Source organism: Neophocaena asiaeorientalis, unplaced genomic scaffold, assembly GCF_003031525.2.
Source record: "Neophocaena asiaeorientalis asiaeorientalis breed wild unplaced genomic scaffold, Neophocaena_asiaeorientalis_V1.1 scaffold55, whole genome shotgun sequence".
Classification (NCBI taxonomy): Eukaryota; Metazoa; Chordata; class Mammalia; order Artiodactyla; family Phocoenidae; genus Neophocaena; species Neophocaena asiaeorientalis.
In genome coordinates this window covers 8,081,880-8,107,880 of record NW_020175684.1, presented here as the reverse complement: position 1 = coordinate 8,107,880, position 26,001 = coordinate 8,081,880, and the positions used below count along the sequence as shown (strand labels likewise).

Here is a 26,001-nt window from a genome sequence, read left to right as displayed (position 1 = left end):
ATCTGGGATGAAGTGAGAGAATGGCATGGACATATATACACTACCAAATGTAAAATAGATAGCTAGTGGGAAGCAGCCACATAGCACAGGGAGATCAGCTTGGTGCTCTGTGACCACCTAGAGGGGTGGGATAGGGAGGGTAGGAGGGAGACCAAGAGGGAGGAGATATGGGGATACATGTTTAGCTGATTCACAGTTATACAGCAGAAACTAACACACCATTGTAAAGCAATTATACTCTAATAAAAGTGTTAAAAAAAAGAAAGTGTGTTCAATTTCAATCATAATAAGAGGAGTTCAAGAGATACCACCAATCCCATAAAACAGATAAAATCAAAAGCTTGACAGTATATTTTATTGGCAGAGCTATGGGCAACAGGCAATCAGATACAATTCTTGTAGAAATGCAAAATGGTATATTCCCTCTATGAGAGAATTTGGCAATATTTAACAAAACTACACATGCATTTACTGTCTAACCCAGCAATTCCACTTGTGCTTATTTACCCTGAAGATATAGCTGCAACAATAAGAAAATACATATTCTCAAGGTTATTCATGGCAGCATCATTTGCAATTGAAAATACTGGAAACTATCTAAAGATCCAGACATATGAGAAGGCTATACAATGAGATACTACAAAGCATTAAAAAATTAAAGAGGACAATCTTTATGAACTGGTATAGAGTGATTTCCAAAATTCAGTATAAAAAACTGAAGTGCAAAATAGCATGGATGACATGCTACCTTCTGTGTAAGAGAGAAAGGGAAATAAGGACATCTGTACCAATAATTCCAATTTCAATCTATCACTCCAGATTTCTCCCTTTCTATTTCCAATTCCACAATCCTATAATACATCTAAAATTTCTTTGCCCACTACAAAAAATAAGCTGCTCCTCTTTACAAACAAAAAGAAACACATGAGAGACAAACTAGAAAATAATGAAGTTGATTCCACTGAAGGCACGGGGAGACTGAGATGAAAGGCATATGGGAAGGACTGACACTTCTCTGAATACATCTTACTGTTTGCTTTTGACTTTCAGAAGCTCTACATATTCAAAATATAAAATTAAGTCAACAAAGATGGGGAAAGAAACCAAAACAAACAACGATAACAGCAGCAACCTCAAAAAACAAAAACTGAAAACAAATGGAAATAAATGAACCCAACTACATTTCAATTAAATTAAAGTTGGGGCTAGAGAGGGAGAGTTTGACTAATTAAAGTATATTATGAACACACTAATAAATTATATACCCTTAGTCTTGGGTCAAGTAGGGTGGGGGAGTAATGAAAACAATTTCTGAACTCTTTTTAGTGTTGGGTGCTTTTTTTTTTTTGCATTATCATTTTTGATAGTGACATAAGCAAAGTAATTCTGAAACAATTTAAAATGTATTATAGGAATGCAAAACTAAGTTAATGTAAAAAGAGAGTTACAGATGTGAAATGGTGGAAATTGAGGAAGAGCCCTATGGTAATGAATTGGAATTGGAGTGTTGGTGTAGACTCATATATAAAACATGCATATATTTCTTATCTCTGTCCACTGGAAGGCCCAAAAAGCAAAGACACTCCAGTTGCAACAAGAACATCTAGTGATGAGATGTTGATTTCTAATACCATTATCCATTAAAAGGAACCAGGACTCCTCAGAGAAAGACTGATTCCAGGGCTGGGGAAGGTAAGATTCAATATGGACCTGGAACATCTTTTATATCAGGAAGTTAAAAGAAGTGCCTGAAGCAATTATGGGATGTGTCACAAGGACATAGGAGCTAGTTTGAAGGGACTCCACTGGCCAAATATGGGAGATTTTGAGATTAATAAATTATAATCCCTCAAAAATTAGGAATTCATGAGTCCTTATTGATGATCAATCAATCAATCAATAAAGGAGAAGCATTCTTGTTTTGAATGCCAAGTGCCAATTGGCCAATGCAGAGACAGATTTGGAGTTTGAAAAATCATCATACTGCAACCATCACAGTAGAGACTGCTTCAAGCAAAAAACATACATACGTGTTAAATCTAAGGGGGAGAGGGATTTTGCTGAAGAGCAGGACGTTTGGGAGATTTAATGCATTCCCACAGATTGCATATTCCTAGGAAAGGAAAAAGCAGCAACTATATAGTAGAAATTTCCAATAAAGTGACCCATACACTAAAGTATTTGGGGGAAAGAGATATGATGTATGCAGCTTACTCTCAAATGGTTCAGTAAAACAATAATGCATACACATATATAGAAAAAGAGCAAATGCTAAACAAATGGGACAAAGTGTTAACGATTGGTGAATCTGAGTAAAGGAAACATGGCTGTCTTTGTACTACTCTTGAAGATTTTCTGTTTGACGTTATTTCCAAATAGAAAATTTACAAAAAAGCAGAAAATAAATCTACACAAATGTCATTGTTTCATCATCCTCTGAGTAAATGAAAGTGTCACAAATGATAGAACAAACAAGAAAATATCCAAATGGTAAAGTTTCCATCTTGTCCTTTGTCTTTCTTTGAATTAGGGACAGATTGTTGGATATTTTACACAAACTTAAAGAAATGATGAAACATCTGATTTAAATAGTTAAATAAAATAGGCTACATTATGTACTTAGTAGCGATACGAGTATATTTCCTCTAAAATGTGAATTTCTTACACTGCAGTCTTTTAAGAGCCAAGCATTTAATGCCACACAAGATGGATTACAGAATAAAATTACTTCCCTGTGGATAGACTTTTAAAACTAAATTAATATTTCAAAGCATATGGCTGTTACATGAATTTCTCCCAAATTTCCTTTGAAAAGCTAATATGGTCATATTGAGCGGGAAAAAACCCTCAAACTCAAATCCCACTTTTAATTATGAGATACTCATCAGAAATCCTTGTGAGACGTAAAATTAGAACATTTAAAAGGTGATTTGCAGGGCTGTTAATAGCTGAACTATGGTGAAAATGTGAAGATGAGAAACAGCAGTATACTAAAATGGATATAAGAGCTAGAAAGAGAAACCTGGATTTAAAACCTGCTTCTTTCTCTTAGAAGTCACTTGAGGCAAGGGGCAAGATTCTCTAAGTCAGAATTTTCTAAACCAGTGGTTTGGTTCTAGTTGTGGTACCCAGCCAGCAGCATCCGCATCAACCAGGAACTTTCTAGAAATGCAAATTCTCGGGTACCACCCTAAACCAACCAAATCGAGTTAGGTCCAGTGACCTGTGTTTTAACAGGCCCTGCAGGTGCTTCTGATACACACTAAACTTTCAGAACCATACTGCTAAGCTACAACAAAAATAACAGTAATAAAAAATAGTAATAGTAATAAAATCCATTTTAGGATTATGATGATTAAATGAGATATTACATATGCGGAAATGATTTCTAAACTGTAGCAAAAACCCTCATCATTAATGGTAGATTATTAATGTGTGACATAGAATTGTGAGAGAAAAATCTTAAAACCAATAGTACTTTGTGCTTTTATCAAACTGCCCTTCTACAAAACTTCAAAGAAGGTTAATTCCTTAAAACTTCCCACACTTGGTACTAGGTCTTGAACATAGGATTGCTCATTAAGCCTTATTGATGCTATCTGAAATAAGTTCAGTTGACCAACGTCATTGGCAAGTATTTTATCTCTTGTTTTTGATATGGTCAAACTGGGAATTTTAAACGTCACTGAAACCAACCAAGCTATTAATTTTGAAAGACAATTTAGCTTCTGTGTTTAGGGGCAGATGCTCTGCTTTGGAGTTACACTATCGGGCACCACTCATTGCTGTGTGACTTTGGCAAAGTTATTTACTGACGCTGGGCCTCCTGGCTTTGCTCATAGAACACGGGTGATAATAATAATAGTATCCACCTCAATGGGCTGTTGAGAGTATTCATTGAAATTTTAAAGAACTTAAAAATGGCCCTGGTACACAGCATTCAATATTCTTTCTACGCCCTGAATGCCATACTTAGTTCATCTCCCTTTTACTTCTTCATTTTTTCCCTCCTTGCTTTCTTTTGGGTTTTATGCCCATGTCTGCATGAACACTTTCTTTTCTTGGCATCTGCACATCTTTTAATGAAGATGAAGACCAGACACACATAGAAACCTTAAATGTACATAAAATGATGTATATACTCTTATCTCCTATTATGAATTAGCATAGCTTTTGAAATATCAACTTCTTTGAGGTAAAAGGTACATACACTAAAACATACACATTTTAAGTGTACTGTTAAGTGTACAATTCCATGACTTAAGCACATGTATACACCTGTAGAATAGCCACCATTATCAATATATAGAACATTTCCATCACCCCAAAACAGTTCCCTCATGACCTTCTGCCATCAATCTCTTCCTACACATACCCTCAGGCAACCATTCATCTGCTTTCTGTCACTATAGATTAATTGTGCCTTTCTAGAATTTCATATAAACAAAATAACACAGTAATTTGTTTGTGTCTGGCTTCTTTGCTCAGCATATTGTTAGCAGAGATTTATCCGTGTTGTTGCATGTACTTCAAACTTTCTTTTATTGCTGAGTAGTGTTTCATTGTATGGATATAGCACTATCTGTTTATCCATGGGTTACTTCCAGTTTTTTTTTTTCCCATTTTTCTTCTTAACTATATATCTTATGGATTTTCCCTATCATTTTAAAGTTTGTATATAACATGCACATATCCTAATTTACTTAATTGTTTTACCTCTATTGGACATGTAGGCTCTTTATCGTGTTTTAAAATGATAATAAGCACTGTTATAAATATCTTCATGAACTCAAATATTAATGGAATCCAATTTGGGAATACGATTCTTGGACTATAGTCTTTATCTTTCAATGGTTTAGAAATATTTTCACTCTCTTTTAAATTCCAAGGTTGCAAATGAGAAGTTTAATGTCTGTCTGATTATTTTTCTAAGAGACTTTTTAAAAATTATATATGAAAATTTATATGATTTTAATTTATACAAGTTCAAATAGGTCTTGGGGATATGTATATATGCATGCCTCTTTTAAAAAAAATTTTGGAACTCACCATTTTACATCAGAAAATTCAAATATTATTATAGCTCAGAATTTTAAAAAAATATCTTTGCTGTTTGCTTCTTCATTTTTGTTTCTTCAAAAACTGCTTCGAGGGGCTTCCCTGGTGGCGCAACGGTTGAGAGTCCGCCTGCCAATGCAGGGGACGCGGGTTCGTTCCCCGTCCGGGAGGATCCCACATGCCGCGGAGCGGCTGGGCCCGTGAGCCATGGCCGTTCGAGCCTGCATATTATTCTCATTTGGGGCCTCCTCTCTATGTGCCTTGGAGTGTTTTTTAATATTTTTATCCATGATTTCCTCACCTTTATACTTCTTCTCTATGTTACGAATATGCGCTCTATTTGATTGAACAGTCTAAGTTGTTTTTGAATGTGACCATTTTATAATTTTTCTGTAATTATTTTAAAAAACTCAAGTCAAGCTTTATTTTACTTTCCAGAAACTGTGAAGCTGTAGGACTAAGGGATGAAGTTTCTCAGAAGCCCAGGATTAAATGTTTGCGTCTCCCTCCCTCCCACTCTCCCCATCCCACCCTTCCAGGGCCACTGAGTTTTAAACAGGTGAATGAATGTGATTAAATCTGTAGTTTAAGAAGAAATAATCTAGCTTCAGTCTGGCTGATCTCCCTTGAGGCAGGAGAATGGTTATCATGGAGACTACAAGAGCCTACATTAGGGCAGAAATGGAGGCCAAAATGCAAATTCATTTGAGTGAGTATTAGGTATACAATCAGTGGTACTTGGTGATAGACTGGTTATTATGGCTGAGGGAGAAGGAGAAATTGACCAGGCTTCTTGTTGGACCTGGTGGATGGTTAGCTCTGCAATGATGCATAAAACACAGTAGGAAGCTCAAGTGATGTTTATTTTGGAGGCGATGTATCCTTGCATCCTCTAATACCCATGTAGCAGTATATTTATAAATTCCTAGAGGAGGACTGACGAAAGTGTTTGTGCATTTGAATTTTGATACATATTGTCACAGTGCTCTCCTTAAACCATTCACTGTTTCTGTACTTTCCAATTCTCCTAGGTTTTCCTCACTGGTTTTCTTTGTCTAACATCTTAAACCCTGAAAATTCCCTTCATTTGTGTAAAGATAAAATACAAAGCTTTTCTTCATCCATTACTTCCAAAGGAAAAATTGGAGTGGAGAGCAGCGCGATAAAGGAGCTTATTAAACTCCGTGTCGATAGCCAAAGCAAAGGGTTAGAAAAAGTTCCTTCAGGAGAGGACCAAGCTCCTCGAGTCACTCTATAGAAGGAAGAACTGGAGTGTGGGGAGGAGTCGGGGCCACCCCCGCCCCCAGCCTCGCGTAGGTGCCACCCGCGGAGATGAAATGTGAGCCCGGGTGGCCGAGGACGCTGGATCGGCCGCTTAGCCCGCCGCCCGAGCGCCGCGGGGACAGACAAAGAGACCTCCGCCCCAGCGCAGCCCCGCGCGGCGGCCCGGGCTCCCCTCTAAAGCTCCCAGGGCGATGGCCAGGTCTCCGCGCCACCCGGCTCTCCAGAGCGCTGCCCTCTCCATCTGACCGCCCTCCAGCTCCCCCATCCCCTCCCGGTGCCGGGCTCTCCCTTGGCTCCCAGCCCTCTCTACAGACCTGTCTGTCTGTCTCTCTGTCCATCTCTGTCCAGGCGCGCAACCTCCGGCCACCGGCTTGGATGGACGCGCGGAGGGTCCCCGGGTGTCCAGGGGTCTTGCTTCCGAAGTTGGTCCTGCTCTTTGTCTACGCAGGTCAGTGACCTAGGGCGGCGGGAGAGGGGAAGGGGGCTCGGGGCGGCGCTGGGGTCACACTGCGAGCAAACACGGGTTGGGCGGGATGCACGGGACCATGGTGAGAGGTCAGAGACTGTGTGGTCCCCGCAGGCAGGAGCAGAAGCCCGCGCCCGCGCTCTGCGGCCCTGGGCTTGACCTCCACGCGGTTGTTTTGTCCCTTTCCTTACACGTTTCCTTTTTTTTTTTTTTTTTTTTTTTTCTTATCCTTTCTCTCTCTCCGCGAAGCAGCTACCCCCAACCCCACATTTAGGGGTTTTTGTTTTTATTTTCTGGATAGCGTGCATTTTTTCCAGTCGTATCCAGGACTCGGGAATTTGGGGTGAGGGTGGAGACTGAGCTGTGCGAGGAAAGCATGTTTTTTGAAAAGCACCTGAAATTAGGGAGGCATCGCTGAGGTTTCAAATAAACTAACCTGATGACTTTTCCATTTCAGTAAATGCTACCCACTGGCCCCTCCACCTCCACATTCCTAATATTCCGGATTTTCCCTTTCAGAAATAAAAAAGCCTTAGACCTCTGTTTTTCTCCTTTAGAAGATGATCCTCAAGTGTGGTGGACAGGGTAATTGGAAGCTCTGAGTTGAAATACAGGGTTTTCGAGAGGCATAAATTCACCCAGAATCTGATCTGTTTTCGCTGAATTTGTTAAGCACTTGCTTATAGGTGAAGGGCATCTCATTTCCCTCATCCTAATTATTCTTAGAGAGAATTGCTAATAATTGATGAAGCAAAGCAGTTTTCTTGTTTTGTGACTGATGCTGAGCCCAAAATGGCCTTTCATTGGTTATTCATGTATAAAGTTAATTACACATAAGGCTTTGCATCCGCTTCATATTTTAAAAAACAGGATAAAAGCAGAGTTCTTTGTAAATGTTTTCATGTCTCTAACTTCCTATGACAAACACCACAGGCTTACCTATGACCTTGCAGTAGTAAGTTTATGTATAGCACTGTGCTGGCCTTTTGATACTTACAATGATATTGCAACCAAAATGAAGACGTTCTTCAACATTCTTACCTGAACATCAGTAGAACTGAATTTCTCATTCAACCTTGCCAGAAATGAATCACAATAACTTCTATAGAAGTTTCCAATCTGTTTATTAAAATGTAAATTAGTGTATGTCTATAAGTTGTTTTAAAGATATTTTATTGTAGGGGAATAGCTGACCTTCAAATACAGAAATTTATAAAATAGAAAAAGTACTTTCTATTTAATGAGGAGAGTCCACATTATAATGTTTTTCCAGCACTACTTAAGTCATATGATGTTTTTAGAATGTGAGAGTCTAACAGAATCAATTGCATTAATATTTGTGTTATATTAAAATCTTAATGTTAAATTAAAATTAGTTCATTTGAAACAATGATAATTATTTCCACTTCCTCTGTTTACCAAAATAAAACAAAAATAAGAAAATAGAACACAGCAGATGAAACTTTAATTCCCTTACTCATCTTTAGTCACACCACTGAACAACTTTTTCTTGTTCTTTTGCCCATTTTATTCTCTTTGGTGAGCCGAACGCTTCTAATTTGCACTTTTCCTTCCCTTCTTCCTGTTCCCCCAATGTTAAGTGCACAGCACCCCCAGGATTCAGGAAACCCGCCCAGCTGGCCAGCAGCAAGCTTGATCAGTTTGAAAAGTTTTCATTCCATTCATTTCTTCTCTCCATCCGCATCCCTCCCTAGTACACTACAAAGTCATTGCAAGCCAATACTAGGTCGCGTTATCATCTTTGATAAGAAATGATTAGCTAATGTGCTTTTGATATTAATTCCTGAACTCTATTTCAGAGGCCTTTTTATGCTTGCCGTATTCACTCAACTAATATTTACGGAATGAGACGTGTTGAATGATACGTAGGACAGAGGCCATGCTTTGAGTCTTTGGGAGATCAGGTGTGCCCTTTACTCTAAGGTATAAAAAGCTGTATTATAGGAGAGATACACCATGTGCTCTAGGTGTTTGAAGGAGACCTTATTGCTGGCTTAGGAGGATATGCTCCATGAAGATAATGTCTATTTTGTTTAGCATAATATTCTCAGAGACTAGCGAAACACCTGGCCCATAAGAGGAACTCAGGAAATATTTGCTCAGAGAAATTAAATTGAGGAGGACATTTTAGGACCTACACCTTTGAATTAGAGGAAGCCTTGGACATAGGAGATGTAGTAGGATAGATGTAAACAAAGGCAAAAATCATGAGATTTGTATGTGCAAAAACAGATAACACAGTTGGGTTGGAACTAAGAGGTAAGGCTGGAAGTGAGGATTGGGATGAAATGGGGGAACACGGAAGAAATAGAATTAATCCAGATATGCTGTTAAATAAATTGCCAGCTTTAATGGGACAAAAACCTATGTAGGTGCACTGTCCGTAACCTGAATTATTTTCCCCAAGGAAAATGCATTAAATACAGGTTCCATTCGTTAAGGAAATAACAGCAAGGTTTCTATACCTGGAGCATCGTGTCTGACTGTGGAGTCACTTTGGGGAAGGGATTCAATCAAGTGTTTATATTATTATCCAACTCCCACTGCAGGCTACAAAGACAGGATTTGGCCAAGGTTTTAACCTTCCCAACCCTAGCCAGTGATTTCTGTCTCCTCCCTTTCCTTCCTTTTTGATCCTTAGCTATAGATTACAAGAGCCAATTCTGAGCAAGTGCTTGGAGCCAGATGCTTTCCTGTAGTATACATTTCTTAAGATGGGAGTGGGGAAGCTTCTTCCAGATGCTGCCTTTAACTAAAGTCATTGACGAAAATTGGAACTAGCTAATTTTCAAGGATGTTAACTTGAATATTAGTAATAATATTATTTATCTTCTGAGGGCCATTGGGATGTTTCATGCTTTTACACGTGAGAAAATGCTTCTGTACTGTCCAAACTGTGATCTTTATAGGATTACTCTCAAATAAACCGGAGAAAGCAACTAACATATCAAAATAAGTTTGAGGTGTGGTTGACCCCCCAATTTGGAAATGTTGTGATTGTGAATGTATTTGCCATACTATTAAACCTTCCCTTTTCAGTTGTTTAATTCTGGGAAGTAGACAAGACTGCTGGAAAATGCCGTAAAAATAATGAACAATGTGTGGCAGGATCTAGATGTTTGCTGCAGGTATAATCCAGCTTCTTGGCTACAAGATTTGGGGCTTGGTTTCCTGTAACATTGGCTCAAAATATTTTGATAACACCATGTCCTTACAATAGCAGTAATTAAATCTTCGATAATCATGGAGAGCTTAATAAGATGTCACTGTCTTGGGCATTATGCAAAAGCCACCCCATAAAGCTATTTAAAAATTACTTGTCCTCCTCTGACAGAGTAAGGCGGGGTGTCAGCTCTCCCACTATCTGAACGGCTTTTAAGAGCATAAAGCAAAACATCCCAGCTAAGCGCTTGAGATAACTGACTAGTTATTTGACTTAATTAAACAGTACTAAAAATAAAAGCTATAGAAATTCCCTGGGAAAATGATAAAATAAACTGCAAAAGGCAGACACTGTCAATAAATCATTAGATCGTGTTTTCTGCCCTCAAAATTTTGGATTTAAGTAGAGTTACTGAATCTTACAAAGGTAGTTATTTTTCCCTTTCATGTCTTCTTACCACATCCCAGAAGAAAACATTAAGGTTTGTTCATTTATGAAGTAGAATAAAATTGAGGAAAAGAAAACATGAACTTTTGACTTGTTCCACAGAGGCCATGCATTATTGATAAAGGTGAAAGAACTTTGCTGGGTTTTGATCGCATCAATTTGTAAAGAATCATCTTGTCAGGGAGGTGATTTAAAAGCAAAATCTGTATTTTCCTCTCTAGACAAATCAATTACATGGACATGTAGGCATATATATAACATTTGCACTTTTATGTTATGACTTTGACAGAAAAGCAAAAGTCTTATATAATTTAGATAGTAGTTCTTGCCTTCAGAGATTGAGTTGGAAATGACCTATTTTGTGATTCTTGAGCATGTACCTTAAATTATCAGACTGTACTTAATGTTTTCCTACATGTACCTGAAACTCACATATCCATTGTAATTTGTACCACTGATTATAACTAAATGATAACCTTAACTTGTTAAACATAAATCATTTAGGAAGAATAAAGAATTTTTAAAAGGTAGGGTAATTTTTATTTAACATTTTGGTATAATTTTCCTTGCCAAAAACATGGAAAAAAGACAATTGGTTTTGTCAGCTCTGGTATGTCCTTTTTAATCAGAAAATACATTTCCCTTTTCACATAGTGCTGTTCCATAGTACAGGCCCAGCCGCTCCGCGGCACGTGGGATCCTCCCGGACCGGGGCCCGAACCTGTGTTCCCTGAATCGGCAGGCGGACTCTCAACCACTGCGCCACCAGGGAAGCCCTCATAGCTTATTGATTCTTAAATCTGGCATCAAATAAACTCTTAATTATTCACCAGTGAATTATCTATAGGAACTTTCCCCCACAGCTAACTAACTCACTATCTTCCAATCCAAATGGATTAACAGGATATGCAGACTCATCTGTGGTACCTTATGTATACAAACTGTAACTACGAAGGTAAAAAAATTGTAGAGAAAGGGAAGCATATAATGCATTGTGGTGAAAAATATACATTACTTAAATATTATCTCCAGTTGATATTATTCGTGTCAACACCACTTTCCATTAAATGTAGTTGAGAGTAGCACCCTAAAGTCAAAAGACTTTATCATTTAAAAATTATTGCAAGAACTCTGTTGACGAATTTAATGTCTGATTAGTTGGATCATTCATTCCTCCCTTCAATGTCTCATTCAACCAACTCTGACTACCAATTATGGTGCTCGGTGGAGGAGGTTCAAAGACTGGTCTTTGCCTTTTCCAGATTTATGTCTAATAAGGAAGGAAGACTAGTTTGGTGCTTACAAATGTTTTAGAATTGTAAGCACGTAAAATGAAAGTCTAAATGTGCTAAAGAGTGGTCGTTAACTGATCAGGATGTGAAATAGAGTGATTTTTCATAAAGGTGGAATTTTCAGAAATGTAACTGCACGGATATGGTTTTTATTTTGTAGAGGATTGCCTTGCTCAGTGTGGCAAAGACTGCAAATCTTACTGCTGTGATGGAACCACACCCTACTGTTGCTCCTACTATGCCTATATTGGGAATATTCTCTCGTGAGTATTAATCAAATTTGGCCATATTGATACTTTTTCCCTTGCCCGTTTATGTTTTCAAAAAGTACTGAGTTATAGTTATGAGTAGGAAATTCTAAGATTGGTTGTTGACATAAAATCTTTACTGGAGACACTCAACACTCATCACTATCTAGTGTATTGTATTATTTAACTAAATGTTCAAATTAATATACAAAATAAATTGCTTTTGTTATAAGGGAGTTTAAAGAATATTTTTATTGTCTAATTTGCTTTATGATAATAATAATGTAATAGTAATAATAATGTTTTAACTAGACCATATTCATATATTGATCATTTTTTAACATTGTAAACTATATTTTTTTATCCGCTTTGTTGAAGGATTAGTAAGTTAGAATTTGTCATTTAATGATAGCCAGTTTATTTTGCCACGTATATATTTGTCTGACTCAGCCAGCAGATATCAGGGAAAAGAGACATTATGAATAAAAAACAGTTGAGATATGAAACGTCAGTTTTCTACATGATGCATCTAAAGCAACTTTGGGAAACAGGATTAGAGCCCAAGAAATCTAGCCTCAACAGGGTAAAGTGATAACCAACTATAAAAATCAATGAAACATACATGCAGAGAAGGTGTTAAGTATTTCTCCCTAACAAATTAAGGATTTATTTTAGAGATGCTTCTAAGCGAAGGGAAATGGACAAGCAGAAGTTGTCTTCAGGGTTGTATGTCTGAGGACTGTGCAACTCTCTGTTCCTCTACACACACCTTCAAATTGAGAAATAGAAGGTAGAGAATAGGAACATAAGAATTTCACCCATGGGTGACCATCACCCATGGCTTTCAGGAGTCTGCGTTTTGTATTTTTCAAGTGACTGTCAGGATGATTTGAAGGCTGCTCCATTGTGACTTAACTTGTGTTTTATGAAGGCTTACGTGGAGCCAGGAAAGATTAGGCAATAAGTGATGTGTGCCTGGCTATTTTAAGCATATACCCATTGAGATGGCTTATAAGTCATCCTCGGTTTCCTGAGAATAGAAAACCTGGCATCGCATAGACTTTCTAGAATCAAAGTGGGGCTGATCTTAGAGATCATGTCTCCATGAATAAGGCCAGAAAGAATCATACTTCAGGATATTCTTGAAGACTGTCATGGCGATGGCAGAAATGTCAGGCTGTAATAAAGATTGATGAACAGAATTTAAGCATTCTTTGAAATGCAAATAAACTCTAAAATGTTTAAATTTTTTCTCATAGAAGATTTGGTGGAAAAACATTAAGTCCCTTTACATTTAGAAAACAGTCAGAATCAGCTTAGAATATAAATACATAATGATGTTTCTCATTTGTATATCACTTCATACTTTTTAAGTAAATTAAAATACTTCATTACTAAATTCAAATTTGATTTTTCCAATGATCTCCACATGCCAGAGGCTGTTGTTACAGGTAGATGTGTGAGTGGGCCCCAAAGGTGGTATAGATTTGAAGAACCTGGTGTCAGAATGACTCTGATTCTTTGGTCCTGTGGCTCCTGACCCATTTCTCTGCCAACTAACTACATCACAATGTGTGTGTTGTGCCCTTTTTCTCACCTCATAGATACCTCCACCCTGATAAATATATATAGAAGACATAATTACTTACTAATCAAAATAGTTAAAAATTTTTTAAATTTATAGTTGTGCTTTACATGTCATATATTTGCAATCAGATTCATTTTTTATGGTACCTATTCTTAGAACTAATTTTATCACTTGGTTAAAGTAAAAAATTCATTGAGTTATATCTCTATCTGGGTTATTAGGGCCATGTACTTGCTATGTTTGAAAAAAAGAATTGTGTTTTTGGGAGGGCGGAAATAAACACAGATGGCATTATATTTCAGGCAGCTAAACTGAATTTTCTGTTCAAAATAGAAACCACTAAGTAAATCCCTTGCTAAACAATTCTTAGAGAAAAAAAAGAGTTTTAAAGTGTTTTCCCCACTGGATAAAGGAGAATACATTTTCAGGATTTCCAGTTATTGTTTAAGATTTGAAAAGAGTTAACTCCACCCAAAGCTTTTCTCTTTTTTGAGTTAGGGTGGGTGTGTGGGGTAGAGAAAGAGAAAATAATTCCAAGAATGCTTACAAAAGTTCTTTCGTGCACATGTTTTCAAATATTGCTATTTTGGAACTCATATGCTATGCTTCTTCTCTCCCAAGCATCCAGACACATTCTTAGTAAAATCATTTTAATCATCTTAACAGAGAATTTAATCTTCGTGGTCATCAGTAAGGTAATAGGGAAGAAAGCAATAAACACAGTGGAATGTTTTGTATCCTAAATGAATAATTTTATAAATCTGACTTCGAGTCTTTTTTATTTTCAAATAGAAAATGTCTTGGCTTAGCCTAAAATGAGCTAAAGAGAGTACAAAACACGATTTGGGTCATTCTAGACTGTGTGTAAATTGGTAAGGTAAGACACACTTAATCCTTCTTGCTGAGGCCTCTCTAAAATAATCAGAGTAGAGGTATTTAACCCTTAATTCCATTTAGTTCAACTGCTCTTTCTAAACTTCTGCAAATTAACCGTTAAGATTTGTTTTCAAAGATATCACAAAAGCTATCTTTCAATTTACCTTTTATATAGTTGAAAAGTATTATTTTATTCAGGTCTCTCCCTTTTACCCCCTTTCTATCAGTTAGGAATTTGAAAATTTATTTGTGTCTTGTGAAAACAATTTAAAAATTAAACTGTAAAAATAACATATATACTTTTTAAAATTGAGATATAATTGACGTGTAACATTATATTGGTTTCAGATGTACAACATAATGATTTGATATTTGTACATACTGCAAAATGAGCAATACAATAAGTCTATTTGACATAAATCTATTTAAAATGGCATGCCTACTTTTGCTCATTATGGTCACAGATATTGACTTCCATATAGAAAAGTAACAGTATTATTTTCCAGAATTTAAGAATAATTTTTGCAAAAGTCAGCAAATACTGTGCAATCAGTTATTTACAAATTCATATTGAGTGCCTGTTACCATGGCAGCATAGGATCCAAAGATGAATAAATGATGTTCCCTGACCTTTACAATCTCACAGTCTTGTAAGAGAAGAAAATGTAGACAAATAATTCTTCATAGAATTAATCTATGAAGTGTTATCGAAGGGCTGAGAAGAGAGTAAGCAGCTAAATGTGTGTGTGTGTTTAGAAAGAGATGTTTAGAGAAAGTCTCATAAATATGAAATTTGAACAGAGTTTTAAAGAAAGAGTAGATATTTACATAAGTGGACAGTGAAGAAAGGGAAGAGCATTCCAGACAGAGACAGTGTCCCCTACAAAGGCAAAGATTTAAGAAAGAAAATGGTCAGTTTGGGAAAACCCATGTTGTTCAGTGTTGCTAGAAAAGGAAGGTTAAACTTTGAATATAACATACAAATAAATAGGTAAGACAAAAGATACATCCTTATTTTACAGACTTTTATTGGTAGACTACATTCTTTTATTGGTCATGTCTAACAAAACTAAAATAAAATAGTTCAGTATTTTTCTGGAAATAAGAGCTGGTTTTATGTAAAACGGACACACTCTTAGATACCACTAAGACAAGGGACAAAGGTGAGAAGGCACCAAATGAAGATTATTTTTACTTATTCCATAGAGAAAATATTTAGAGTGAACACTTTGAGATGTGACACTATTTAATACCATTTATGACAGAATATGTGACTGGAATTTTTTCTCCATTTTTGATCAGGAGTGTAACTACCTGACAATTAGAAACCTCACTGTGTTTGAAAATGAGAATTGGGCCAATTTACAAAGTAAACAATTTCTCATCAAACTGATTCTCAAACATTTCATCCAGCCACTTTTCTCCATGGAAAATAAACATTTTGTGATGAATATGGAAATGGGTATTTCAGTTTTGCTGTTGATGAAATTTGACTGACATTTCCTAGAGATAGGATCCAACATAAAGATAAGGTTTATGGAGTATTCTTTAGAACTAGTAGAATTCAAGGGCTCAGAGGGTGCAATTGAGTGGCTAATTACCATTAGTAATGGGACAGACTAAAAGCAGGACTTTACTGAAAACGAAGAAAGACTGTTATGTGAATAGGAGAATAATTGTACAATATTGAACATGAACCAAATAATGACTGGGTTGGACATGGTGAGCCAAATGATAAGATATAAAATTTGATCCTCTCATTCAGAAATAGATTTTTGCTTTTCCATGTTGCTTTCATAGAATGCAGATATGTCTAGGGATCCTTCAGTGTGCCATCTGGCCAACACAAAATTCCCACGGGGAAAAATCAAAAGAAAGAACTAATAATGGAGATGCTGGTGGGATTAAGTTTCTTTTCTTCTCAATGAAATGTAAAAGATGTATTGCCCGAAGTTTTGCAAAGACAGCTAATAAATATCACAACTGTGATGTTAGAACCATGTTATTCATGAAAGCAAAACTGAATTAAAAGATAAAGGTTTCATATTTCCAAATGGCATTTGAGGTCCCATACTCACTAAGTAGCTGAGCATTCTGAATAAAATAAGTGAGGCTGTTTAAATAAGGACAGAAACGTAATACAGTTTGAAAGGCCTTTGGCATTGGTAAGAACATCATTTAAATTAAATGAATTAAAATGTTCTTAGGACTTAGATATGATAAAACACCTCTAAAAGGTACATTCTGAGCAAATCAAAGTTTGTGGGAGTCTTGTTTTTGTTTTAATAATGACAGAATGATAAATAACTAATATAGTGTTAAAATGAATATGAACTTGATTTTAATGTTAATGAGGTGACTTTTGGAAAGCACCTGAGGATGGGGGCTGGTTGCCAGGGAAACCAACCATGTGATTAGGGGGTTGGGACTTTCAATCCCAACCCCTGGACCTCTAGGGAGGGAAGAGAGGCTGGAGATTGATTTCAGTATCAATGGCCAATGATTTAATCAATCGTGCCTTTGTAATGAAACCTCCATGAAAATGCAAAAGGACAGGGTTTGGAAAGCTGCCAGATTGGTGAATACATGGAGATTTGTGGAGAATGGTGTGCTCAGAGAACATTTATTTTAGTTTAAGTAATTGAATTAAAAAAATTTAATGTAGTAACAGATAATGTTTGCTATAAGAAGAAAGTCATTGTTTCTCAGAAGACATGTATTTTATGTATTACATAAATACATTTTATGTATTATTAAGAGCAAATATAAATGTGTAGATATCTAAAATTTTTTGAATCTACTCTATTCAATCATAACTGCCTTTGTAAATTAAGCTTCCTTGTTAAAAACATAACTTGTTTTTAGGAAAGGCTAGATAAGTTTCTAGAACATGTTCCCAGCAATTTATTTCTGTAATATGTACAGAGATATTCTATGTTCTACAGCTGGTAATGGAGGACATAGCCATGAATCAAACACAGTTCCTGCTCTTGAATTGCTTATAAGCTACTGCGAAACATGAAGTTAGAAAACAGACAGTTTAGTAGGCTGTGGAAAGGACTAAATGTAGTGGAATCAGAGAGAAGGAGTTTTTAGTCCAACTTTAGGGTGCTAGGAAGACTTCTTGAAGGAGAGCAATTCTAAGAAGATCCTTGAAAGAAATGACAATTGATGAAATCCATCACTCACTTGAGTTAAAAAAACACTTAGCAAACTATGAATAGAGGAAAATTTCTTAACTGAATAAAGATCTCAAAAGAAAAAACAAAACCTACCTCAAGAACCATACTCAGTGCTATACTGTTATGACCATTCCCTTTTAAGGCAACTATAAGACAAGCTAGCATCTAGCACCACTCTATTCAGCATCTTACTGGCTTGGTCAGTGTAACCAACAAGACAAATTAAAAAGAGATGATTCCAATTGGAAACGAAAGAATTAAATTTTTATTATTTACCAATGATATGGTTGCCTATACTCCTCAGACTATAAAAACAAATAAGAGAATTCATCAACATTGCAGGATGTAAGATCAGTGTACAAAAATTAGTGAATCCCTATACATCAACAACACTCAGAAAACATAATATATATGTGTGTACACAAATCTCACAACACCAGAAACTAAGTACCTAATAAGAAATCCAATAATATGTGCATGGCACTTATGGAGTAATATAAATACATAAAAGTTTCAAGAGATTAAAGGGAGACTTAAAGAAATTAAGAGATACCGAATTGTGGATGGGAATATTGTAAGGTTGTCAATATTGGGATATGTCAATTCTTCCCGAACTATATGTAAAATCAATACAATTCTAATAAAAACCCACAGGACCATTTTTTATTGAGTTTGACAGACTGAGCCTAAAATGTATATGAGCAAGAAAAGGGTGTAGACAAAAGAAAACAGTTATGAAAAACAACAAAGTGAAAAGACATGCCTAGGAGACATCAAGATTTATTATAAAGTTATGGAAAATAAATAGTGTGATACTGGTTCACAGATATATATAGTATATATATACTATATATATATATATACTATATATGTATACACTATATATATACTTTATATTCTATATACTGATAGAATATAAAGCTTAGAAGTTGACTCATGTGATAACAGAGATGATTACTGATTACAAACAAGTAGAGGTGTGTGGATTATTTAATAAATGGTGCCAAGACAATTAACTATCCATACAGATAAACGTTAAACTAGATCACTCCATTACACCACACCCCAAAATCTATCCTAATGGGCTAATTACATAAAGGCAAGAAGCAAACATTTACAACATTTTTAAAAAGAGTAGAATGGCATCATAGTATCAGAATAGGAAAGATTTCTAAAATAATAGCTAGAAAGCACAAACTGTAAAAGAAGAGGTATACTAAATCACTGAACTCTACCCTTTAAAACAATGAATTTTATGGTATGTGAATTATATCTCAATCTTTAAATTTTTAAAAAATATATAAGGCAACAATTCCATAGGTGAAGTGTCAGGCAAATTCCCCACTTGGAGAAGATACTTGCAGTTCATATGATTCACAAAAGATTAGTATCCATAATGCCTCAATAGGAAAATGGGCAATGTGTGTGCTCAAAAGTAGTAGAGCAGAAAACCAGAAGGGCAATAAACACACGGAAGATGCTCCCCCTGGCTAGCTAAAGCAGGGAAATGCAGTTTAAAACAGTACAAGACTGTTCAGAGCTGTCAGGCTGGCAATACTCTATAAGTCTGATAGCACCAAGCACTGTGGGCCAAAGTGAAAGGGAACTCACACTGCTGGTGGGAAAACACAAACCGTTATCAACACTTGGGAGCAATTTGACCACATGCAGAAAAGATGAAGATGGGCATCCTTTAGGACTTGGCAATTTACCCCTTCTACATATATTCCCTAGAAAATCCTCAAATACGCACAAGGAGACATCATAATGTTGGTTGATATTATTTAAAATAGCATAACATTGGAAGCGACCTAAATTTCTATCAGAGGAGAATGGATAAGTAAATTAGAGTATATTCATACAGTAGAATGGGATATAGCAATTAAATCCACGCATGTTAGTGTATCATTAGAGTAAATCTCAAAACTGTAATGCTGTGTGAAAAAGAACTAACAGAAAAAGAATGTGCCAAACATGATACTATTTGCATAAAGCTAAACACATAAAATAATTCTGTTTATTATAGAAACATGCACATGTGGTAAATGTGTGGTAAATTTGTGGGGGAGGGAAAGGTACAGATGAATTTCAGTATTTCCCAGAACTGAGGGATTTCCTGGGGTGCAGGACTTTCAGTGCTACAATTTGGGACAGTCCTGGGACAAGTTTGTCACCTTAGGCACAGGGGTAGGAAGGAGACCTTCAACTCTCATATTTTATTACTTAAAAAATACAAATCTGAAACATATTATAAATTATTAACATGCAATAAGTATGGGTAGTGGGTATGTGGGTGTTTTATATTAGTATCTGTAATTCTTATATTTTGGAAAATCCTTATAATTAAAAGAAAGAAAGCAATGGAAATGTTTGATGAAGACAGTAAGAGATCACGTGGACACCTAAGATTTTTAAGACCAATTTCATTGTGTGGGTTTTCCAACACCACAAGCAATTAACTCAGTTCTGACACTACGTACCTGGAGAGAACATCAGATCCACAGGTTACGGGTCCAGTCCTATAAAACTGCTCCTACCTCCCCCAACTTTAGCCACCAGTTGCAAGTCCATGGTGTCACCTGAGCTTCTGAACTATAAATTAGAGGTTTCAATGACCCTAGGAGTCAATAAATTTGCTAGAGCACTCACAGAAGTCAAAGAAATATTTTACTTACTAGAATAAAACATTATAACTAAGAGACAGCCAGATGGAAGAGCTGCATAGGGCAAAGTATGGGGAAAGGTTTGAAGCTTCAATGCTGTCTCCAGTCAAGTCCCTCTCCCTAATTCTCCACATGTTAACCAACCCAGGAAGCTCTCCGAACCCTGTCCTTTTGGGGTTTTATGGAGGCTTCATCACATAGACATGATTGATTAAATCATTGACTGTTAATGATTTAACTCAGTCTCCAGCCCCTCTCCCCTCCCTGGAGGTCTGGAGGTTGGAATGAAAGTTCCAACCCTCAAATCACAAGGTTGGTTTCCCTGGCAACCAGCCCCCATCCTCAGGTGCTTTCTAAAACTCACCTTATTAACATAAACTCAGGTGTGGTTGAAAGGGGTTTGTTATGAATATTAAGACACCTTTATTACTCTTATCACTTAGGAAATTCCAGGGGTTTTAGGATCTCTGTGCCAGAAATGGGACAAAGATCAAATATTTATTTGTTAATATAAATATCACAGCACCTTGTTAACATGTGGATTCTGATTTGGTTAGGTCTGGTGTGGAACCTGGAATTCTGCATTTTTAACAAACTCCCAGGGGGTCCTGATGCTGCCCATCCTTCAAGCATGCTTGTAGAGAGGGCTGGTGCTCTTTGACAGTGTCCTGTACTGCAGGGCAAAGTGATAAAAAAGACGAAGAATTGGGGCTAAACAAGAGGAACAAGTACAAATCAAGTCTGAAGTTCTGAATGATTACGTAGATAGTGTGTTCTGGGAACTAATGAGGAACATTCAAGAAGGTTCAGAAGAGGGAATGAATTCCATTTTTAATATGTTGAGTGGTGGGGAGTGGGGGTAATAGGCTTTATAGCCTATAAGACAAATTCAGTGAACCTTTAGTGGGTGGGATGCACCAATTGAACCTCATTGGAGAGCCTGGAGCATCACATCTAGATTTGGGAGTAAAAAGCCTAGAGGTGCTGGTTGAAACAGGTGTGGGGGGAGTGAATGGGATGCTCTGAAGAGAAGTGTAAGAAAGAGAACAGCAAGCCCACCATGGAGCCTGTGAAAATGCAGGAATACACTGTATTTTCCCCCTTTCTAGATCTGATCAGCCTCCTGAAAAGTGTTCTACATCTATTTCAGCTTCCCTAAAAGTGTTCTCCAGCTCTTCAAAATTCCTTCACTGTTAAAATTGATCTTTCCTTCACTAATCACCCTGAATATACCTTCGATGGTGGCGGGAACAGTGAATCCCTTAATTATCTTCTACGTGCTTTTTGTATTTTAAATTATGTAAAAGATCGGGTTTGTGGTATTTTGGTTCGTTCTGAATTGAATATGTTGCCATAACAAAGCAGTTTATGTGAGGATCCATCTTTATTTATTCATCCATGAGATTGTGCCCCAAACAAGTCAACTCACAGCTGGTCATATATTCCAGGTTTTAGGGGCTACCTTCATTTGATAGAAGTCAGAGTTGGATATTATAAGGGAAAGAGTGTTTAGCGGTGGCAGAAATTATTAGAGTGAAGGGAAGTATCGTTTATTTAATGCAATCTCTGTCCCAGATGCTTAAAATATATTAGTTTATTAATCTTCAGAATAGCCCCCATTACCTGGGTATTATTATTCTTCTCTGTACAGATGAGGAAGTTGAGACTCAGAGTTAAGTAATTTGTCTAATTTCACACAGCTACTGTGTAATAAGCTGGCATTTAAAACTGTGTTCTTGACCTTTTTCTGCTACTCCTCTCTGGCTCCTGAAGAACTGATGGTTTCAAGATAGGAAGAATGAAAACTATTTATTGCTATAAGAACTTATGAATATCTAAACATCATATTTTGGGGGGAGCTTTTTCTTAACTTCAATCTGGATTAAATTCCCTCCTAAATGTTGCCATATTAATATGCTTTCTCTGCCCTGCTATTATTTATCACTTTAATCAAGTTCCTAAATGATCTGTCTGTCCTTCCAAGAGGACAAGAAGTAGGTCTGCCAACTTACCATGGAAGGTATGGGGCCTGACCAACTGAATGATCTAGAGTGGATCATTTAAACAAAAGTAATCCTCCATTTAAGGATGAAAAATCTGACATTTTGTGAGTTCTAAATAAATATGTATCATCTGGGTAAATATTTGCTTAGAAATATCAGCTCATAATTAAAATATGTTATTGATTTCAGAGAATTTCTTTCATGGGGTAAAAATCAGGTATGATTACAAAATAAAAGGAGTGATTTCTAGGGAGTCAGCCATCACTTTCGAATCACACTGTTAATAATAAATTATAATCAGATGATAAGAATTAGAACTCAAAAGGCAATTTGATTATAATGATCTAACTTCTTGTCATATTTCATTGTAGAGCACATATTTGAATGTGCTCTATCAATGCTCAGTGTTTCAGTGGAAAAAGTTGAAAAATGGCTCCACTGCAGAAGATCTAGAACCCAAAGGTAGAAGGTACTTTGCACTGAAGTTTGCCTCAGGCATATACTAGGAGGCCTAGTTTTGGTCCTACCTACTTCCCATACAGGCTTTCACACAATTCACATATTTGAATATGTTCTATCAATGAGGCAGTATGATCTGCCAGGTTGTCACTCATCAGGCAACAGGCTCCTGTACAACTCTATTCAGTTGCATAATTTTTAGAGATAAAATATTTTATTGATAAAATTGAGGAGGCAAGAGTTATGCACACACAGTGATTTTTATTCCATTATATTGGAAGAATTCTGATGGACAGCTGCTGGCCAGAACACACTATCTTCCAGCTGTCTCCTAATTGCCAAATGTTAGGATGAACACACCCATAACTATGCAAATTTCAGAGGGAGATGATAACCACATAAAGTATAATAGGATTCCATCAGAATGTTCCATGGGTGAAAGCTTTGGCTGTTTAACCCACAGTAGCTCAGAGATAAATAGAATTTGTAGTTTGGATATGCATTCTTAAGGAAAGAGAAAGAAGAAAGAAAATCTTACAGATAACAAAAAGAATGTTTTTTATGTCTTTGGCCAAATCTGACAAAAATAAAGAAAAACATGACAAATTACTTCAAACATACTCTGTATGAATTCACACTGTCAAAAAAGGTAAACAGAATGTTATCTCTCTGTGCTTCACTTTGCAAAAAATGAGTGATACCAGTGCTTGCAAATAACCAACTGTACAGGGAGACCTTCAAGATGGCAGAGAAGTAAGACGCGGAGTTCACTTCCTCCCCACAAATACATCAGAAATACATCTACATGTGGACCAACTCCTACTGAACACTGGCAGAAGACCTCAGACTTTCCACAAGGCAAGAAAGTCCCCAAGTACCTGGCCATGTGGCTGAAAGTGTCTCGGTGCTCCGGCCAGCTGTTAGGCCTGTGCCTCTGAGGTGGGAGAGCAGAGTTCAGGACATTGGTCCACCAGAGACCTCCCGGCTACATATAATATCAAACGACGAAAGCTCTCCCAGAGATCTCCATCTCAATGCTAAGAGCCAGCTCCACTCAACAACCAGCAAGCTACAGTGCTGGACACCTTATGCCAAACAACTGGCAAGACAGGGACATAACCCCACCCATTAACAGAGAGGCTGCCTAAAATCATAATAAGTTCACAGACACCACAAAACACACCACCAGACGTGGTTCTGCCCACCAGAAAAACAAGATCCAGGCTCATCCACCAGAACACAGGCAACAGTCACCTCCACCAGGAAGCCTACACAACTCACTGAACCAAACTTAGCCACTGGGGGCAGACACCAAAAACAAGGGGAACTATGAACCTGCAGCCTGCAAAAAGGAGACCCCAAACACAGTAAGTTAAGCAAAGTGAGAAGACAGAGAAACACACAGCAGATGAAGGAACAAGGTAAAAACCCACCAGATCAAACAAATGAAGAGGAAATAGGCAGTCTACCTAAAATAATTCAGAGTAATCATAGAAAAGATAATCCAAAATCTTGGAAATAAAATGGAGAAAATACAAGAAATATTTAACAAGGACCTAGAAGAACTAAAAAGCAAACAAACAATGATGAACAACACAATAAATGAAATTAAAAATCTCTAGAAGGAATCAATAGCAGAATAACTGAGGCAGAAGAATGGATAAGTGACCTGGAAGATAAAATAGTGGAAATAACTACTGCAAAGCAGAATAAAGAAAAAAGAATGAAAAGAAATGAGGACAGTCTCAGAGACCTCTGGGACAACATTATATGCACCAACATTCAAATTATAGGTGTCCCAGAAGAAGAAGAAGAAAAAAAAGGGACTGAGAAAATATTTGAAGAGATTATATTTGAAAACTTCCCTAATATGGGAAAGGAAATAGTCAATCAAGGCCAGGAAGAGCAGAGTCCCATACAGGATAAATCCAAGGAGAAACACAACAAGACACATATTAATCAAACTATCAAAAATTAAATATAAAGAAAAAATATTAAAAGCAGCAAGTGAAAAGCAATAATTAATATACAAGGGAATCCCCATAAGGTTAAAAGTTGATCTCTCAGAAGAAACTCTGCAAGCCAGAAGGGAGTGGCAAGACATATTTAAAGTGATGAAAGGGAAAAACCTACAACCAAGATTACTCTACCCAAAAAGGATCTCATTCAGATTTGACAGAGAAATTAAAACCTTTACAGACAAGCAAAAGCTAAGAGGATTCAGCAACACCAAACCAGCTTTACAACAAATGCTAAAGGAACGTCTCTAGGCAGGAAACACAAGAGTAGGAAAAGATTTACAGTAACAAACCCAAAACAATTAAGAAAATGGTAATAGGAACATACATATCGATAACTACCTTAAATGTAAATGGATTAAATGTGCCAACCAAAAGACATCAACTAGCTGAATGGATACAAAAACAAGACCCGTATATATCCTATATACAAGAGACCCACTTCAGACCCAGGGACACATACAGACTGAAAGTGAGGGGATGGAAAAAGGTACTCCATGCAAATGGAAATCAAAAGAAAGCTAGAGCAGCAATTCTAATATCAGACAAAATAGATTTAAAATAAAGACCATTATCAGAGACAAAGAAGGACACAACATAATGATCAAGGGGTCGATCCAAGAAAAAGATATAACAATTGTAAATATTTATGCACCCAACATAGGAGCACCACAATACATAAGGCAAAGGCTAACAGCCATAAAAGGGGAAATCGACAGTAACACAATCATAGTAGGGGTCTTTAACACTGCGCTTTCACCAATGGACAGATCAACCATACTGAAAATCAATAAGGAAACACAAGCTTTAAATGACATGTTAAACAAGATGGACTTAATTGATATTTATAGGACCTTCCAGCCAAAAACAACAGAATACACTTTCTTCTCAAGTGGTCATGGAACATTCTCCAGAATAGATCATATCTCCTAGATGCAAAAATCCTCAACAGAATACTAGCAAACAGTATCCAACAGCACATTGAAAAGATCATACACCATGATCAAGTGGGGTTTATCCCAGGAGTGCAAGGATTCTTCAATATATGCAAATCAATCAATGTGATAAACCATATAAACAAATTGCAGGAGAGAAACCATATGATCATCACAAGAGATGTAGAAAAAGTTTTCTTCAAAATTCAACACACATTTATGATAAAAACCCTGCAGAAAGTAGGCATAGAGGGAACTTTCCTCAGCATAATAAAGGCCATATATGACAAACACAGAG

General features: G+C 36.7%; 1 protein-coding gene across 2 annotated transcripts in view; it reads left to right on the top strand.

The window, feature by feature from the left end:
• Nucleotides 1-6,390: 6,390 nt before the first annotated feature.
• Nucleotides 6,391-26,001, top strand: part of CYYR1 (cysteine and tyrosine rich 1) — a 104,039-nt gene continuing 84,428 nt past the window's right edge. For both annotated transcript variants that reach the window (XM_024732008.1, XM_024732009.1), the window contains exons 1-2: nucleotides 6,391-6,790; nucleotides 11,892-11,994. In XM_024732008.1, coding sequence (XP_024587776.1) covers nucleotides 6,391-6,790; nucleotides 11,892-11,994 — 503 coding nt within the window. The remainder of the gene's footprint in view (nucleotides 6,791-11,891; nucleotides 11,995-26,001) is intronic.